The sequence below is a fragment of the Haemaphysalis longicornis genome, unplaced genomic scaffold (assembly GCF_048455015.1).
Source record: "Haemaphysalis longicornis isolate Haplotype H1 unplaced genomic scaffold, Haemaphysalis longicornis Haplotype H1 scaffold_7, whole genome shotgun sequence".
NCBI classification, from domain to species: domain Eukaryota; kingdom Metazoa; phylum Arthropoda; class Arachnida; order Ixodida; family Ixodidae; genus Haemaphysalis; species Haemaphysalis longicornis.
Window position 1 is genome coordinate 143,335,023 of NW_027526422.1, and position 19,430 is coordinate 143,354,452.

Sequence of the window (19,430 nt, forward strand, 5' to 3'; positions counted from 1 at the left end):
CCATGCACTGTGGAAACCAAGAGATAGGCGCCATAGTGGATACGGGGGCAGAAATCACTGTCGTGCGAGAGAGCATCGTGCCCGACGCGCTATCAGACTCGCACGGTACCGTGAGGCTTGCGTCCGCGTTTGGGGAACAAGTCGAGACTAAGGTAGTAGTCCTCCCGCTTGCACTAAGGGCGGGCCAGGCGATTTTCTACAACGTCGTGGAAGGGACTCCGGTACTATGCGCACTCACAGACAAGCCAACATCGCATAAAGACTGTTTGCTATCCGCGGAGGATTACGGCGTTGTGCAGGAAAACCGAGATCAGGGGCAGGAGGCAACCAGGATGGTCGCGCCACTCGAAGCGCGATGAGCTGGTAGCCGCGCTTGAGCTGAACGAAGCAGACGCTCCCCAAGAAACCCTCGTACAGGCTGAGGAAAACGCGAATGAAGCAGTGACCGGTGAGGTTGACAACAACGCGGGTGATATGGTTCACGAGCGAGAGCCTACCGCGAGTGACGCCCAAGCCCTTAGAGCAGAGCAAAAGGGCAACGCAACCCTCGCAAAAGTGTGGCGCGATGCAGCCGACGGGAAGGGAGGCATGCTGGTTATCGACGGCTTGCTCTACCATCGAGACAACGTGCTGGGGGGGGGCCGAACAAGCAGTTGGTTTTGCCCGTGGCGCGTCGCCGCCAAGTACTCAGACTGGCTCACTAATCGCCCTGGGGCGGTGACCTAGGCTGTCAAAAAATCAGCGCTTGAATAAAGTACCCCTTCTATTGGCCAGGCATGGAGAAGGAGATCCAGGAGTGTTGCAACAGCTGTCACGGTTGTCAGGTAAGGTCAGACGATCGACTAACAGACCGCACGCCGATAGCTCCGCTAAGCCGACCAAAATATCCGTTCCAAATAATGCAGCAGATCATTACCAAGTACAACCCCCTTGCCGCGGGGGCGAAGCTTATCGGGAACACGAGGACAGTAATTGTAGTGTTCAACGGTACGAAGGTTCCCAGATATGTGCGTTACTGATCCACGCTCTACCGGTGCAGTCTCTACAGAAAGAAAATAGAAGTTAGCAAAGTATGCGGCAAGGTCGGTCACAGGCGCGACGTGTGCCCCCCACCGAATGCACGAGTCTGCCTTACATGTGGAGTTTGTAATCCAAGAGAGGGCCACAAGTGTGTGCCCAAATGCAAGCTCTGCGGCGGAGAACACCCCACCGCGGACCACCTCTGCAGAGCCAACTGCAAGGTTTCATACGTGGTGCGGCGGCGGTGATGGGAACGCCGTAACTCCGAAGAACATCAAAACGAACTTGAGAGAAAAAACGTAATCGTAACGGGGGAAACCTGCTTCAGGAAAAAGACATCCCCCTCGCGAGGAGCACGATCAAATGCACAGCATTTCCGAGGGGGTGCGCCGGCAAGTCGTATCTCTCGATCGCGGGACCCGTGTCACCATCTTTTGGGGGCGCGGGACAACTTGTGGCGCTTTCGAAACAAACGAGAAATGAGTGAAAGATATAAGGCGCGTTCGGTGCATCGAAATCTGTGTCGGTTTCGTGGCTCGGTCGGTAGTGTGCCGGGCACCTTGCGTTCCGCCCGCGGCGTCATGGGTTCGAAACCGGGCGCCGGAAACTGTTATTTCTTTCATAGTGTAGTGGCCTGGCTGCGGACTACGACAAGGCGCGCCTGCGGACTACGACAAGGCACGCCAACGCCGCGTGACATTGTGAGTTACTAAAATGCTATGCATTTAAAAGTGAACATCGACGTGGGAGGTCCCATAGACCCATCTTCGAGGCGCGGATACCGATACGCGTTATGCGTCGTGGACTTGTGCACTCGTTGGCCGGAGGTGGTCTGTCTAAGATCACTGACAGCGAAGGCTACCTGCGACGCGCTGCTGACGGTGTTCGCTAGGACGGGAGTTCCGGAAGTAGTTAGCTCACCCTGCGGTACAAACTTTAACGCGCAGCTCACCACCGAGTTTCTGGCGCGTCTCGGGTTGTCCCCGCTGTTCTCTACACCCGATCACCCTGAGAGCAACGCAGCGGTAGAGCGTTGGAACCGGGTGTTCAAAAATATGCTTTCTCCACCGGATAGTCGAACACGCGGGCGAATGGGATAAGTTCGTCCCATTTCTGCTTTGGGCTTACCGCAAGGTGCCACATGACACAACCGGGGTGTCTCCATTTCGGTTGTTGTATGGTAGGTACCCGGTCGGCCCATTAGCTATTCTCTAACCCTCGTGGACAGGTGAACAGGAGCTCCCGATCGCCCTAGCTGAGAACCCCGAGCAATATTTGCTAAAATTGAGGCGACAACTTCAACAAGCGGCCGAAGCTGCAGAAGGGACTAGCTCTAAGCGCCAGCACGAATACGCTACCCATTACAACCTACGCACTACCCCGAAGTCCTTCGACCCCGGGATCAGGTGCTAGTGCTCGATGATAAGCGACCCGGAAAGTTATACCCTAGGTGGTTGGGTCCGTATACAGTCAGGGATAAATACAGGCAGCATTCCTACTATGTAGAGACGCCGGAGGGAGCACGCATGATGGTCCACGGTAACCGACTGCGACCCTACACCTGCCGAGTGCAGAACATTTGCGTCATATTTTATGACGAAGAGGACTTTGGAGAAGTCGAATACGTGCCCAGGAAAATCGCTGCGGCCGAGGTTGCCCCAGTGCTCGCTGAGGAGAAAACATTGCACCTACGCCCGGAGGATAGGGTCAACATAAGAGCATTGTTCCAGCAATATGCCCCCCTGTTTTCCGGAAACTTGAGAATCGCGAAGGTGGGAGAGCACAGGATTAGACTCATCGAGGGCGCGGAGCTAAAGCGGAGCCGTCTGTACCGCATGCCGGAGGAATTGAAGGGAGAGGTGACGAAGCAGGTGAACGAACTGCTAGAGCTAGGCCTTGTATACAGGTGCAATTGGTGTGCGTTTCGAAGAAGGATGGCACGGTAAGAATGTGCGTCGATTATCGGAACCTAAACGCGATCACCGAGCCCGATGCTTTTCCTATGGGTTGCCCTGAGGAGTTGATTTTGAAGGTAGGCAAGACACATTTCGTCACCTTGATCGACCTACGACGCGGGTATTGGCAGGTACCACTGGCGGAGCGTTCTCAACTTGCCACCGCGTTCGTGTCGCACATGGGACAGTTCGCGTGGCGGGTGATGCCTTTTGGTCTGTTAAATGCACCGCCAGCTTTCAGCGAATAATGAACCAGCTGCTCGCACCTCATGAGGGTTATGCTTGCGCGTACCTCGACGACATTGCAGTTTTCAGCGAGTCACTGCCCGAGCACCTGCGGCAGTTAGACGCCGTGTTGGCGATGCTCGCCTCAATGGGCCTCTCGGCGAACTTGGAGAAGTGTCAGATCGCGCAGTCTTCCATCCGATACCTGGGTCACGTGGTGGGTTCCGGGAAGCATGGCCCCGACTTGGCAAAGCTGAGGCGATCAAAGGGCTTAAGGCACCCCAGACTAAAAAAGAGATCAGGAGCGCGCTGGGCCTGTGCGGATATTACAGGGACTACGTACCTAACTTTGCTGCCATCGCGAAGCCTCTGACTCAGTTGACTGCTAAAGCCACTCCCTCTCGCATCCCATAGTCTACAGGAGCCGATCGTTCCTTCAAAATGATAAAACGGGCTCTCTGTGATGCCACCTCCTTGAAAACACCCGATATCACAAAACCCTTTTGGCTGTTTACCGACGCCTCAGCCATCGCCGCGGCAGCCTGTTTGGCTCAACTGACCGACGACGGCAAGGAGCTGCCGATAGCATTTGTCAGCAACCGCTTCACGCCCACGCAATCGAGGTGGTCCACCAATGAACGCGAGGCATTCGCAGTGATTTGGTGTCTGATGAAGTTCGATACTTCGGTATTTGGCGCCCAAGTCATAGTCGTGTCCGACCACAACCCACTCAGTTGCCTCACCCAGACAGTATTACAAGGGGCAAAGCTCACGCGTTGGGTCTTGGAATTGCAGCGGTATAACAATGTGGTAAAACACCGGAAAGGCGAGGCACACGCCAACGCGGATACCCTGTCCCACCTTCCGAACGAGTGTTGGAATGAGGCGCAGTAACGGCTCTGACATACGCACTGGCCGGGGGACAGCGTGGGGAGGCCACCAGTGCCGATGTGTGTGCGAGTGTGTGCGCGTAGACGATAACGGAACACTGAAGAAGTGGCCGTATGAACAATCGTCTCGCCAGTGGCAACCAGTGCACTTTTAGTGTTTCTATGTGTTTTCTTTCTTCTTCTTTTCTCTAGCCTCACGGTGTTGTTGTGTCAGCGGGTAGCATGTCTCACGTTATATTGTGTCATTTTAAGTTTTCCCTTCGTGTGGACAGGTAGAGTTCTAAGCCCTCAATTGCATGAAGAGCCATAGCTACATGCAACTGACTTTTATTATTTTTTTTTGTTCCGCTAATACTGAGTTCAACTTATTGCAGAATCTTGACATGGGAGTGTAAGCCCGCTGCGGAATTCTCGTTTTGTTTACGGGCGGGACGCGAAGTCGGGGGCCGCCGAGGGCATGCTTTGCGTTCCTTCCTTTTGTGGGGCAGGAAACGGTGGAGCTTAGCCCGAGTAGCTTTGTTGCGCTGGTATGCGGTCAGCTCGACCGGGAGATCTCAGTAAACGGCGGGTGGGTGCGCAGTGTCGGCGCGGGGTTCGCTCGGAAAGCTCGCCGCCGCTATTATAGCTTGCCGACATTGGGGAGCGGCTCGGTCGTCGTAGGGTTGACGAGCTGACGGGAAGCGAAAGGATTCCATGCCGTCTCTTACTGTCAAAAAGGCGCGCGGCGTACGCTTTGTGGATTTGCGAAGCCGTGCGGTCCGTTTATGGTCATTCGCCTCGAGAATGGTCGCCTGGGCTTAGAGCAGCTCTTCCCGCGGGTCAGGCGGCGGACGTCCATTGGCCTGGGGAGGGGATTAGCCTCAACTCCCTCATTGTGTCGGCAAGCGCGCGAAGCCAAAGGCATGGCGGCAGGGCGCAAACACCATAAGATGCTAGCCATGACCGCTTTAAGCCGTTCGGCTTTGGCTATTGAGCAGATGCCGCCCGTTCAACGTAATGGCGTGACTACTTCTCGCGGTATGCGACTTTGGGTAGCCAAAGCCTTGCCCACGGCCTTGCCTCCGCTTGGAGGTGGCAATAACGTACGCGGGAAGCATACTAGGAGTTGCTTGAGAGAGAGAGTATCGGGTCATGTGACCGCAGTTGGCGGCGTGTTTATGATTGGCTGGTTCTTTTTTTTGCTTATGTTTTATTTGTTTGGAGTGGAACAATCGAGGCTTTGAGAGCTGATGTCACCCTGATGTCAGGCCGGATATTTGTCTGACATAATGTGAACTCTCGTACCAGCGGGGGCGCCACCCAAATCCTATTAATTCCAGGAACCCCATTACCGGGGGTCGAATTTTGCTTCTTGCAGCCGCTTCTCGCTAATGGCTAAGCCGAGTGCCCTTCTAAGATCCACCACTTGGGTCCATTCTCGTTTGTAGGTACCCTGTACCTTCGGCTATGCCGAGAGTTGTAACGAGTAACCCCATTTTATGTATATATTGTAAATTTCTCTTGTAAATAGTACTGCCTATAAACTCCAAGTTATACCGTACACAAGCCTTCGTCTCATGGCTGCCGGAGACCAGCAATTACCGAACCCATCGACTCCTCGACGGGCTTAACCGATCCACGGCCACACCGACGAACATCTCGTCTGGTCCTCATCGGCTGACGGCGGTACCAGCGGATCTACCTTTGGGGGAGGAGTGCGTAGGAAGACTTTACTTGTTTTCTTGTGTTTTATTACGAAAACTTTACCTAGGAAAACTTTACGTAGGAAAACTTTACTCGTTTTCTTGTGTTTTATTACTCCGTCATAATTCGCCAATTAGGTCATGAGGAAGACTGACGTATGCCACGCTTCCCAAGAATCACGAGTGTTCACTGCGGATATGCACCTGTTGTGCTCACGGGGCATCACGTTCAGGCGTCACGCGGAATGCACCATTGACAACGTAACCTTTTATAGTAATGGTTTTGTTTATTGCGCGAAGCGGGCACGTTCCCTCACAAAGCTGCCAATTTTCAGTGCCCTAGTGCGCAGGTTTCAAAAAGCAAAGAGAGGAGAAACAATGTCAAAATGGTATAGCACTGGACTGCTACTGTGCAAAGTTGTGAAGTATCTCCATCAGCTCAGATATGTGTTTTTCATTATGTACTTCTTACTGCGGAGGTTTGTTTTCACGGACAACTATAACTGCAAAAACTGCACTTTTTGCGGAATGCGGCTGTTGAGCCTTTCACTTTTAAAAAAGTGATTTTTATGGTATTTCAAATATCTATACGATGAAGCTGAATTTCAGGAAGGACGGAACCCGTCATCCCGTGAATGGGATGATGAATGTTGAACTAAAAAGTGAAGAACCAAAGTATGGTGTTAGAGCACCGGGGTAGTACGCTGACGAAAAATGGAACACAAGACGGTCGATTGTGACATACGCTGGGAACGCCAACTAAGATTTGAGTGCTGATATTGTTAACAAAACGAACCAATAGAGACTGAGCGGGCGCGACTATTTTTGAGCGCGGCGCGTAGTTCGGAACTCATTGATATGCGCGCTCTGGTATAGACTAAACCTTGCAGGGGGATTTCACGCACTTTATATTGAGAAGGTTGAGCAGAGCAGGTTCAACAAGCACAAGATTTGCAGTTTTCGCTCTCAACGCTTAGCGGGAATTTTTTTTGCAGACGGTAGCCGTCCACGATAGACCCGAGATGCAGGCGGTGAGAAGGGAGCGATTGCCGGCATTGCGCTGACGACGAGCGACTGACAGGCTGCATGGGAGTACTTGCACCCAAGTTGGTTCGCAGCTTTGTAGTGAAGAAAGGAAATCGTCGAGAGTCGATTCATAAACAGCGGTAAGATGGGCAAAGGAAGGCGGAAAAGGCCAGTGGTTATGGCAGCAGCAGGCGATGTAACCTATGCCGATGCAGCTGAGGCAGATTCGTTAGTTGATTTACTGCTCACAAGTCCGACCGATCACGCTGACAGCGGAGTACCTATGGGCTGCAGTGGGTCCTAACTCATTCTCGGGATTCTCGGTGTGATAAACGCAGTGAACAGAACGCGAGCCAAGGTTGTCGATCTTCTGGCGGACGATTGCCTGGGTCAGGGATAGAGCAGTAGTTTTCCGGCTGTGCCTTGAATGCTTTGTCGGTTGCCAGATACACAGCTTCTACCTCCCGATAAATCCGTATGGTGAAGCTTGTACATCACGAGACGTCAGTGTTGTAATCGGAAGGTGGACCACGCTTTTAGTAATTCGACGACTTCTGGCTACTTTGAAGAGCTTGTATTTGGCCATGACTTCTGCCTTGCGTAGTACCTAAAGACGAGCACGTCCACAGCTTGATCTGCTATTTGGTTCACGGCATATGAACTTCGCGCGTCCAACTTTTTGAGTAAGAGTGAGGACATACTTCACTTAAGACATTGCAATCAGTCGCAGTTCCTGCGCTGTAAAAAAGATATTTTAGCTGCAATTTTCCGCATGAGGATGTGCAAAAAGTTCTCTCGTCCTTCTTTTGCGAATGTCCTAGCTGGTGATCTCGGATTCGTGGGTCTCAAAAACAATAAATCGGCTAACAGGAGTGTCAGATACCACCAGCTCGATTTTTTTTTGCGATAGTATGCCCTTTGGCATAAAGTCTTAGAGGTACAAGTTGGCACCCGTTTCCCGGAGGAAATCCAGAAGACAGCGGTGGTGGCCTCCCACAGCGGCCCCCAGAGCCATCGGTGCAGATCAGGAGGTCTCCCAGGATGCAGGCCTGTGCCGCGAAGGTGTCTGGATCTCGCTGCACTAAGGGAAGGGCACGTCCATAGTAGGTGGTTGGTGTCGGCGTCTTCGGCAGGAACCGTACAGAAAGGGCAGGTGTTGGTAAACGGGGCATGGTATCGTGGTGGCCACGCCCGGGTTACCGCAGGAAATAGGGCCACCCCAACTCGAAGTCTACGCAGCAGGACCTCCTCCCAGCGAGCGAGCCCACTGGGAAGGTCTGTGCGACCCGGTGGGATGAGAGCGCGTGTGGCGCGACGCAGATCTTCCTTTAGTTGGACAAATTTTTCATGTGGGTCCGTTGTCAGCAAGGGCAGCGGTCGTGAAACCGAGGAGAGGTGACAGGAAGTATCCGGCGCAATATGCGCGGTGATAGTATTACGCCGGATCCACGACAGTCGGAGAGGGCAGGGGTATGTGTCCAGCAGTTTATGAATGTCTCTTGAAACGGACGAGTTGGAGGATACACGGCGCAAATCCCGTATGGCCGCCGTTGAGTCCGTGTACATTTGTACAGTAAAACTTCCAGGGGCTTGAAGTGCTGGTAGTAGCGCTTGCAGTCCGTCCCGGATGGCTGTAAGCTCCGCTAGCATAGAAGGCCATGTGCGAAGTGATTCATAAGCGCAGTTTTGGTTCGCTTCTGAATGAGAGGAACATTGGATCGCCGTAGTTAAAACGCCGTCTTGGGCCCCAGCGTCCACAAATGCCTCTACAACCTGGGGCTGGTTCGCAGCCGCTCGAAATGGTGCGCCCGCGGTCTGCGCGTCTGCGTTCCCGGTCGACCGACTGTGGAGTCTAGTTAGCGGCCTGTTGTCGGTCACTTGATGGTATAGCCAGGGCGGCCTAGTTACAGGGTGGGCTGGAAAGGCGGGTAGAGGACGGCCCATGTAAATTGCCAACGCCGCTGCCTCCGCAAGAAAAAAAGTTTGCGCTGGCGGGCGGAGCGGCGCTGATGTACAAGCTCATCCAGGGTGTTCAGTTGAGCTTCTGCCTGAAGAGATGGTATGGGCGTCATTTCAGGGAGGCAGGTGATTGTCCGCATTGCAGCACTATTAATTGATTCAAGTCGGGCCCACTCCGCTTGGGTCATATGCTGGAATTGAGCCTGATAGATAAGTCGAGGCTGAAGTATTGACCGCACCAAGACTCGGGCTATTTTGAAGCAGGAGCCCCCAGCCTTTTGTGACATGCGTCGGATAAGGTGTAGCAGTTGACCTGCTTGTTGGCGGGCAGATCGAAGCCACAAGGCAGCTGACCCTGACGACGAAATTTCCAATCCCAGCACGCGAAGAGAGGTAGCAGTGCGCACAGGCTGGCCGGATAGTTGTAGCGCGATCGGGGATATCTCCAATCTACGACGGCCCCAAGCATTGGCAACGGACAGAAGGGCTGTCTTCTCGACTGAAAGCGAGAGCCCAGCGTATTCACACCACTTCTGTGTGTCGATTAAAGCTTGTTGCAGGCTCGCGGCTTGTTGAGACAGGTCTGGGTGGACAGTCCATACTGTAATATCGTCCGCGTACACCAAAAGGTGTATGTCTGGCATGGAGCCAAGATGCCAGGCAAGTGGCAGCATAACTACGTTAAATAGGAAGGGTGAAATCACCGATCCCTGAGGCACTCCACGGACGGGCATAAAATGGCCATAACTAGCTCCACCAATCCGTACTGAAAATGATCTTCTAGTCAAGAAGGTCCGTATAAAAGATCGGACCTTTTCCGGCACAAGTAAGCTTTGGAGAACTTCCAGGATAGCACTGTGGCTGACGTTGTCATATGCCTTGTGAATGTCCATGGCAAGCAACGTCCGCACTTTGCGAGATCGGCCGCCCAGTAGCACCATTGATGATAAATGCTCAAGTCCATCCTCTGTCCCCAGATGAGGTCTGAACCCAATCTGTGCCGGGTGGTACCACCGGAAAGTGTCCATCCACCACTGAAGTCGCGTAGCCAGCATTCGCTCCAACAGTTTCCACAAGGTGCACATTAATGCGATTGGGCGCAAATTGGGGAGATGCTCGGGTGGTTTGCCTGGCTTCGGTATAGCGACGATATCTGCCCGGAGCCATGACTCTGGTATTTGGCCCGAGAGCCACACCTCATTGATGGAATCGAGGAGATGGCTCAGGGCCGGATCGTCGAGGTTCTTATAAATCTCGTACGTAACGCCGTCTGGGCCGGGAGATGACCGAATTTTCGCTTGGTCTATCGCAGCCAGGAACTCTGCCATGGTGAAAGCCGATTGCATTCCACGGACCGCGGCATCAGAAGGAGAGGCTCCTACGTGGCGCGGTAGAGGAAACGGGCACGGGTTGCTAGCCGGGAGGATGTCAAATGCAGGGTACAAGGCGCGAACCACATCGAAGGCAAACTGGTCCGGGTTCTTGCCTGATGCCAGGCATGCACTAGCTGCTGCATCCGGGGTGCGGTCGCCTGATTCCATTGCCCGAAAAGTGCGCCAAATAGACGATGTGGTGGACGAAGGGCCGAGCGACTCACACCAGCTAAGCCATCGTTGCCGCGAAAGACGTTTCTCGTGTCGTCTGGCCGCAGCGGTCAACCGTTGCAAACGCATTCGAGCCGGCGTACACGAGGGATCCCGCGAGGCAGCCACTTCAGCCTGTTTGCGCTGGGCCCACAGCTGCAAAAGTCGGAGGTCAGGCTTTGGCCGGGACTCCTCTACCCACGTCCTCCGACTGGCACTGCTCAGAGCCTCTTTAATCACAGTGGTGGGGTCGGTGCTGGGGGCCGTCATGGTTGCGTTGATGTTGCACCGGAACTCATCCCAGTTCACTATAGTGTAGCTCCGCCGAAGCCGACGCGTTGAGTTCGGGGCAATGCCAAGCCTGATAGGGTGATCACTGCCCCAGCAGTCGGCCTCTCGCTGCCAAGATACCACTGCACTACCAAGCCACCAGGTTAAGTCGGGTGAGTAGGGCGGCATCAGGGGATGAGTGCATCGACGCGTAGGACATGATATATCATTTAGAAGTGCGAAGTGGGCATCGTTGAATTGTTCAAGTAACGTACAGCCGCGTTCACTTGAGGTAGGGTATCCCCAATTGCAATGGGGCGCATTGAAGTCACCCGTTACGAGTATGGGACAGCCAGCGTTCGAACGGCGCAGAGTTGTTAGCCACCCCAATCGCAACCGGGGTGCACGTCCGCTGTGTGGTCGCACATAGCACGAGACAAGAATTATTGCACACCTGGGCAGTTGCACCTTTACCGCAACCACTTCCTGCCAAGCCGTACACCATGCTTCTAATGGAATTGGAGTTTGTGCATACGCCGTGTGCACATAAATTGCGGCTTTGCCTGGTGGAGACGGGGTGGAGCCACAGCGCCCATCAGGTATGGAAGGCGTAGCATAGGCTCTAAAATTGGGGAGGCGAGGTAACACGTTCGTCTCTGGGAGCAGGAACGCCCAAGCTCGAAGTTTGCCTAGGCGGAGACGTTCACGAAGCTCACCCATCTTCGTTGTGAGCCCCCGGCAGTTCCACTGTACTACATATTGTGGGTCAGGCATAGTAATAAGAGGTCTAGCGAAGTTGGGCTGCTAACACAGACACCAAATTCTGTAGCTGCTGCACCACAAACTGAAGGAGCTCTTGCTGGGTGCGGATGGAAGGGACTGGCTTTTGCTGGTGCAGGCTCGGTTGTGAGAGACTGGGCTGACTCGATTGGCTTGGTTGTTCTGGCGGCTGACGCTGCGACCGACGAATTAGCCGAGCACGGCGCTGGCTGAGCTTGGTGACCTCAGCTTGCAGCACAGCCAACTGTTGGTCCACCTCTGCTAGCTCGTCTGTAACCGGAGATGCATTTCCAGTGAACTTGTGCTTATTCTGTAGGCGTGAGGAGCGACGGAGCACATCGCGGTACGAGGGCTGCATGTACTCTGCCGGCTCTGCAGCGACTTCCTCCATAGCGTCTTCGTTATCCTCCGCCAAACACTCGAAGCGATTGGACGTATGGATTGCCTTGGGCTCAGACCGGCGTCGCCACGCTCGTCGTTTAGCAAGTGCAGCTTTGCATTTCGCAGGACATTTCTTGTCCGCAATGTCATGGTCATCGCTACGACACAGACCGCATCGAAACGTGACCTTTGGCGGCGTGGCCGACGGGTTAGCTGGCGGTTCCGATTCAGAAGTAGCGAGTGGTTCTGGGGCAGAGGATGGGCACGAAGTGCTCATGTGCCCCTGACGAAAGTATCGGTAACAGTGCACCACTCCGGCCTTGAACAGGCGGGGCCGAAGTACGCAGCCATTGTACAAAAGTCGTTCTGGTGGCTCTAGTGGGCCACGCAGAGTAACCAGGCACGTGCGGCCAGAGCCAATGTAGCGGGCAAGAAGCACCTGGTGAGTGGCACACCGGAGGCTGGCACGAAGGACTTCGGGATCCTCGCCGGGATCTACCCCAGAAACGACATATCGCCGGATGTCACTGCCCGACAGCAGGTACACTTGTACAGTAAGCTGCTTTTCAGCCGCGAGTAGAATACGGTGTAGGGAGCATAGCCGCTGGACAGCCTCTAGAGACGGCACCCACACAGATATAGTGTTGGTGCGACTGTGGTAGGCGTATCCAGTAAATCCAGAGGTTTCCAGGCAGCTGTCGAAAGTCTGTTGAAGTACCTTCGTTGGAAGAGACAGGATGTTGAAGTGCTCTCGAGGTTTGATGGCGACCTTGTACGTGGAGGAGCTGGCCGTCGCTGTAAAGCCCTGGGGAGCGGTGGTCGTTGCACGGGGTGGAGCGGCTGCCGGTGGTGAACTGCGCTCATCCGACTGCTGAAGTGGCTTGTTTGTGTCCGAGGAACACGCCCGCTTGGCCGCAGGTGAAGTTGAGTCTTCAGTAGTGACTTGGGGTAGCCCCCTGGTCAGACGGACGCTTAGATAAACTGGAGGGCTCAGCCGGAGGTAGCGGGGACTGTGGAGTTACCTCCATTGGTGGGATATCCTCTAGCGTCGGGTGCGTAGTCGCTTCTGCAGCAGCAAGGATCACCGCCAGTTGCGCTGACATGTGGGACATAGCTGAGCGGTGCCGTGCCCGCCAATGGGACTGCGATTGAGGTGCTAGGCCTAGCGGCCGGTGAGCGGGATCCGAAGCAGAGGACGTCCCCGAGGGGTCATCCTCTTGCTTGCCGACTGTCCGTGGAGGGGCCAGAGACGTTGCAGCGTGGATCAAAAGGCACAAGAGGGGATAAACCAGCTGGTAAATACGAATTCAGGCGAAAATAACGAGCATGGAAGAACGCAAAGAGACCGCTCCTGACCAGGCACTTATACCGCGGTATTTTTGTTTGGGCGCTCGCGCACCTTGAGTCAGTCCTCTCATTACGGTTACTGTGCCACAAAATGTGGTGTGATAGCGTTATGGTGAGAGGATGATTACAATAATGGCCATAGGCTCGGAAGGAGCTCCGTTGGCAGTCATAGATGAAGGAGAATATGCTCGCCCGCTGCTTAATTCAGTAGTGGCCGATTGGTGGACGGGGCAAAGGATGGTATCGAGTCCATTGTGACCTTCATCTAATTAATAGGAAGCATTAACATGGTAGATAAATTATATTAATAGTGTTTAAATTGACAAGGCCAGAGCGCAAAACAGCACATTTCAACCGAAGCGCTAGAGTATATCCTAATTCTTCATGGTCATATATATGACACCTGTCCATATTAACATGACAAATTTGGAAGCGCAACAAGGGTTTTTCAGGGCACAGTATACCCCAAGTGAACCGAAGTAAAGCACAGTGCATGAAGAGCACGTAAAAAGAAATATGGAGGCAAAGAGTTCACGTAGCAAACACTAGCTGCACCCGCACACTTTTATTATTGTGTCCGTTCGCACAGCAAAAAGGTCTCTCAACTGAGACGACGAGGCAAGAGGCGCAAAATGATGTGGGAAATGTGGGCGATCGCTTAGTAAGCACGTATTAGTTGAATGACGGTCTAAACCCGTCGAACACGCAAAATAAATACTCAGGGTCCCTGCATAAAAACGCAGCATCATGAAAACGCTGTTGTGGGGAATTCACCTGACCCAACGTTTAACTTTTCGTGCAGACGATTCAGCCGTGTGCATTCACACTGTGACATCTTTTTCACGTTCATTTGGCAGCACCTGCACCGTCATTGGCTAATAGCAAGCGACCCTTTCCGCAACATTATCAGTGATGGGCACTCGGCGATCCCTTTCAAACTTGTACCCTGGCCACATGTACGTTACGAGGGTTTCCTCACCAGACACTAAGAGAGAATGTTAGTAAGTTTTATGCCTATATTGTAATGCTCATCGGCCTCTGTTGGAGACCAAGAAATTTCATCTCTCTTGGAAGTTTAGTGAGCAGTGTTCACAGTTCTATCCACAAAGAATGTAGGACGGAGACACAGATTCACCATTCGAATGCTTTGCCTTCAATCGAGAAACGTTTCCAGCATGTTACAGCAGACTGCATATACAAAGTGAAAAGAGCAAGAAACTGTACAGGAAAAGAAAAACGAACCCCTTTTCCAAGCCGCATAACGTTAGCTGGAAGGAGAGGCAATTTTTCATTTCTTCCGCCGCCTGGCACCCACGAACCTTCAAGAAAAACAAGGTAATGAGACATGTCATCTAGCCAAACCAGTCAGTGGCATTTAGTGGTTCTGAAAACATTAGGACATTTTTTTCCGCTGAGTGGACGCAATCAAAGCTCCCAGTGAAACGTTATACGCAGTTCCTCTGTTAAACCATGGTCATATGTGCAACGTATAAGCAGCCGTTCGGCTTGCAATTGTACAGTAATTGTCGTAGGTACTATTCCACACATCGCAACATATTCAACCATCAACACGATAAGTCACAACACACCGATGCTGATGTTTCGCGTGCTGCAAGCGACGCACTGTAGTTCAAATCAACCAACACTCAAGACGCTTTATGTTGCAGGCACAGTAAAAACTGTCATTCGAAAAAAAATGCCAATGGTTACACCAGCGACCAAAAGAAGTACTGATGTTCTTAACTTATAAAAATGACATACCTGGCCATGCGGGAGAGCTTGATCTTAGCACACGTTTTCGCTGTGGTGATTTGTGCTGTGATATGTGAGACGCGGGCCTCCTCCTTGTCTCACTTTCCTGTAACATGTCGTAAGATGATGCAGACAATATTGTAGATGTTAATAGGTTTCGATTTTGTGAGAGTTTGAACTACATATCGTTATTGTTGTGCACCTACACCTTATAAAATCGAATGGTGCTTCACCATGGTGCGAAGATTTCCATTTTTTATGAATGTGGTTTAACTTACCGAGCGCCCTGACATTCTCGAGACAGCTGGCAAAAAATATATTTTGGGCATGTCGCGCCATCTACGGAAAGGCCGCATTAGCGCCTACATCACGTCAGGTAAACTCTTAGACAGCACATGAAGTATGGGTTTGCTCATTCGCGTTGGTTATTCTTATCTCTGCAGCCAGGCCGTTATGTTCGTAGAAAGTTAGAGGCGACAAAAGCTGCGAGGGGAATCTCCCAATATGTGTGCTAGCGTGTATGGTGTTCTGAGAAATAGTATACTGCAATGTTTTCCAATCACCTGAACGTCCCAATTGGCAGATAAATATTAGGGTAGTTATGCAGCTGTTCACTTGACCGGTAAGGTCATTATGAAAAAAGCGTTTACATCTGTTGCAGATACTCTTCGTGCATTGCTAGCATGCAACTTCCAACGGACGAACACGGAAAAAGCCGAAAGGGTGTGAGGACCACCCATGACAAAACACGGCAGTAAAAAGGTTAACTGAAAGCATTCCGAATAGAATGTCTGTCTGTTATGATGCCCAAATGGGCACCTCCTATCGCCCTCTCTCAGCGAATGACTGCACAGTTGGGAGGAGTTCGCCTGAACATTTTTTTTGTCTTTTTGGTGAGACAAGTTTCAAGAGTCCTACAAAGTCGGGTTTAATGTAAAAAAATAACAATCCAAGCGACTAATAATTCAATGCCAAATGTCTCAGAGAGTTCCCTAGAGCACTTCTACTTGTGCTATGAAAATGTTTGGTTGATCCCTTCCCTATAGCTATGAATTTTCTTAGCCGATTTCCGCCCCCCCCCAAAAAAAATGCTGATTTCGTTTACAGCAATTTGAAAATCCAGCCGGGGACGAAAACTACGTTAACAAATCGCAAAATAGAATAATATAGGGATACAGTGAACTAATTCTAGCTGACAGGAAAAGACGCCCGCTGCTTCCTTGATACATTGCATTGCCAATTGTTAGGGTGTGTGAAAATGGGCGTTGCCATGAAGAACAGCGGTGTTTCTAGAATATTTATACACATTTTTACAGCTGTTCAATCTTTCTCGAGACAATGCAGCTGCATGCTTTGCTTAAATTGTTGGCGGTAAAAGCGAAAAAAAAACACGAGCCGGTTAGCGGACAGCTTAACCGCGGTATAGACATGAAGTTTAAAAATTTGTAAAATTAGTCATGTACTTTCTCTCATATTCCACTATATGGTAATCTGCGTTAAATAACAGGCTTAGAGTCTTTGAAAAGACGTACAAAAACTATTCATTCCAGAAAGCTAAATCGGAGTACGTTTAGTTTAAGATGAGAAAATAATTGTTGTATTCAGCGCCCACGACGGCATCAGACGGCACGCTGTAAGTTTGTTTTGGTGTAGTGGTAGTACCTGCGAGGCAGTGGAGAGGTTCTGGGGCAGCGCATGTCACGGGCGTTTCCAGTTTTTACGCGGCTGGCTGCTCTAAAGGAGGGCGATTGGCCGGTGCCGTATTTCGGACGGGCGTCATCCGCACATCTTGAGTTGCTGGTGCTCGTACACGCATTCCGCAACGATGCCTTCATACAGGTTATACAGTTGTAGCAGGAGATCGGCTACTAGTTTGACCTGTGTGCATTTAATAGGCTGCAGTTTTCGTCGTGGTCGCTGACATAGTTTCTATGCTATTGGAACGTCTGGGCGCCGTAGTAAGACGTGGGCCCAGTATTGATAGTTGTTAGCGACGACGGTAAAAAGTGGTCATAAATGCACGCATCTATCAAGGGAATTGTCGACTTAAACTTTCCTGAGAGTTGCTTTTTTTTCTCGGCCATTTCTTTTGACAACCACATCACGTATATACGTCATTTCCTTGCTAGAGGTGGCGCCCCCATTTGCTTTTTCTGACTAGGCGTTGGCGCCGTTTATGAAGCGAACGCCCAAAGCGCCATGCTGGGCTGTTAAGTGCTCCATTCTTTCTGTGCATCAGTTCAGTGTCAGGGGATTACCCAATGGGCCGTAGTGGTTTGGCGTTAAGTTAGCGGTTGCAGTGCGTGGGTGTGCTCTGTTTTGTTTTCATCACCTGCTGATGGATTTTAGGTCCTAGTTCACTAATCGAGCGGAAGATGCCGACGCCGACTGTTGCGAGCAGCAGTAGCAGTGGTGGTGCTGCGGTTGGAGCTCCGCTGTTACGCGCTGCAAACTCTACCGGTATGGTGCCGGCTAACATAAAAATTTGTATCGGTGAGTAAAAACGTATTTTAAACGGCACCGTGCTTGTTATGCTCACTTATTAGTCATGTCTACGGAGGTGCGGGCGTCGAATGCGGAACGCGCCCCGCGTGTGTCTCACTGACTGGCGCTCGCGATGGACGTTCGACGAGACAACTACCACGCTGTTGACATTGCAATAAAAAAACATGATATTTCTGAACGGTTACTGACGAGTGTGAATTAACTGGAATACAAGCAGTCCAACTATTATTCGAAGATTCGGTTCATGATTCGCCTAATACAGCGCGGCGTATGCACCCTGTCACTCAGAGCCCATCTTTGTGGAATGCTTTACGCGATCAGCAGTGGTTGTTTTAATTGTACTACTTTAGATTCCGCGACGACGCAAAAGTATGAGAAACTTTTCCTCATCACTTTGTGGACAGGTTGAGCTATTTTTCCAATAAAGCGTTCGCGTATCACGAACTGATTTTCCACATTGTGCTGCCTGCTTGTCCTGCTATCGACCAGAAGTGTACGACGGAGATAGGTATTCTTCAATATCGTTCGGCAGTGCGATACATTTGCCTGAAAAGAAGTAAACAAAACGCCGTATATTTACGGTTAGATTAAATGAAAAGCGGATGTTTAATGCCAACTGGCTGTAATTACTGAAAAATGTAAGCTAGTTTATATCGATTACAAGGAAACAGAAGTGAATATAATGATAGATTGTGGGGGATATAGTTTTTAACATTACGGGGTTTCCGCTTTGTCGCCCCAGTGCAACTTTGCATGTGATAAATGTATTTTGCTCTTTCTGCTTGCCGTCCAACAAGTGCACTGAACCGGTGGAAATTTTTTGCGGTGTATCAACGGCGCCCACCGGTGTCTCAACTGGGAGTCCGTTGGAAAGTGAAGCAGCAAAATAATGTCGCAACCGCACTGCAATTTCGTCACGCAGTGTCGTGCAGATGCGTGCTGTTAGCGAATTTTAGGGGCGAAGCTCCTAAAGCCATGGGTCTGTCCATCCCTCGTGTCTCGTGGTACGTGACCGCCGCATGCTTTCGGAGATGTCGCAAAGTGGGCCGCGTTGCACGCGCAAGAACCGACTGCAACCGGCAGCGCAAACTCGCCACCGGGAGCGCGAGCTTGTCTGTGTTCGCCAACGGAGGCGCGAGCGCACGTGCACTGCGAGGGGGAGATCACGCAAGAGATCACGCCACGAACGCAGGCAGTCCTTCTCGGAGATCGAACGAGACGCAAGGACCATTGCTCGTTTCCTCTCGTCTTGTTCGGGCACAAGTTCGCCCTAAATAAAAGTTCTTTCTTTACCGTTGTGTCCCATCCTACGTGACAAATTGTGGTGGAGGTGCGGGGTAGTCCTCGATGGCGCGGGGTCTTTCACCAGGTCTGGGCCTGGGAGCATTGACTCCGAAAATAAAAGTTGATTTGTACAATGTACGCACACAGTCTTACGTCTTTCTTAATGATGTAATGGGCGAACTTTCACGGGAGAGTTACGGTTACCGATGATCTCCCCCTCTCGAGCTTTGCCCCACTTATCATCATTCATTCCGTGGATATGGCGTGATTTTTTTCTCGCTTTCTCTGGTTGTTCCCTGCCCCGCAACCACACAGCCCTGACCAAGCGAAGTTTTCCCTTTGAACAGCATCGCAGCATAGGCTAAAACAGGGAACGTTGTGCAAGACTAAGCACACGGTGACAAACACTCTTCTGCTATGCAGCGGAGCACAAAAACGTTAACAGCCCAGCGCGCAGAGGCAAGGCTGAGCAGTCGCAAGCGGCAGGCCGCCGCGATGCCTGATTTGCGAGTATTTTCCACCTTTCCCGGCTCCTTATGAAAAATGGTGTATGCATTTGTTTTTCACCTCCCGCAAATAGCTGATGGGGTAAATATTTGTTCATGGTGACGTCTCTTAAGACTGATCCTGGCCGCAAATCGCTCAACGGTGCCGTCAACCCTGCCGCAAGCGCACTTTTTACGTAACATGGCAAAAATAGTTCAGCTCAGCCAATAAATTTACGTAATTTTATGGTAACACAACTACAAAACATTTTTATTCGTTTTACTG

At 51.6% G+C, this 19,430-nt stretch overlaps 1 protein-coding gene across 1 annotated transcript in view; it reads right to left on the reverse strand.

Annotated features, from left to right (window-relative positions):
• The window catches only part of LOC144146580 (uncharacterized), a 119,555-nt gene that overhangs the window by 38,485 nt on the left and 61,640 nt on the right, over positions 1-19,430 (reverse strand). The window contains exons 6-8 of the mRNA XM_077678523.1: positions 14,880-14,976; positions 14,361-14,437; positions 12,490-12,678 (exon numbers count right to left, since the gene is read on the reverse strand). Of these exons, the coding sequence (XP_077534649.1) occupies positions 12,490-12,678; positions 14,361-14,437; positions 14,880-14,976 (363 nt within the window). The remainder of the gene's footprint in view (positions 1-12,489; positions 12,679-14,360; positions 14,438-14,879; positions 14,977-19,430) is intronic.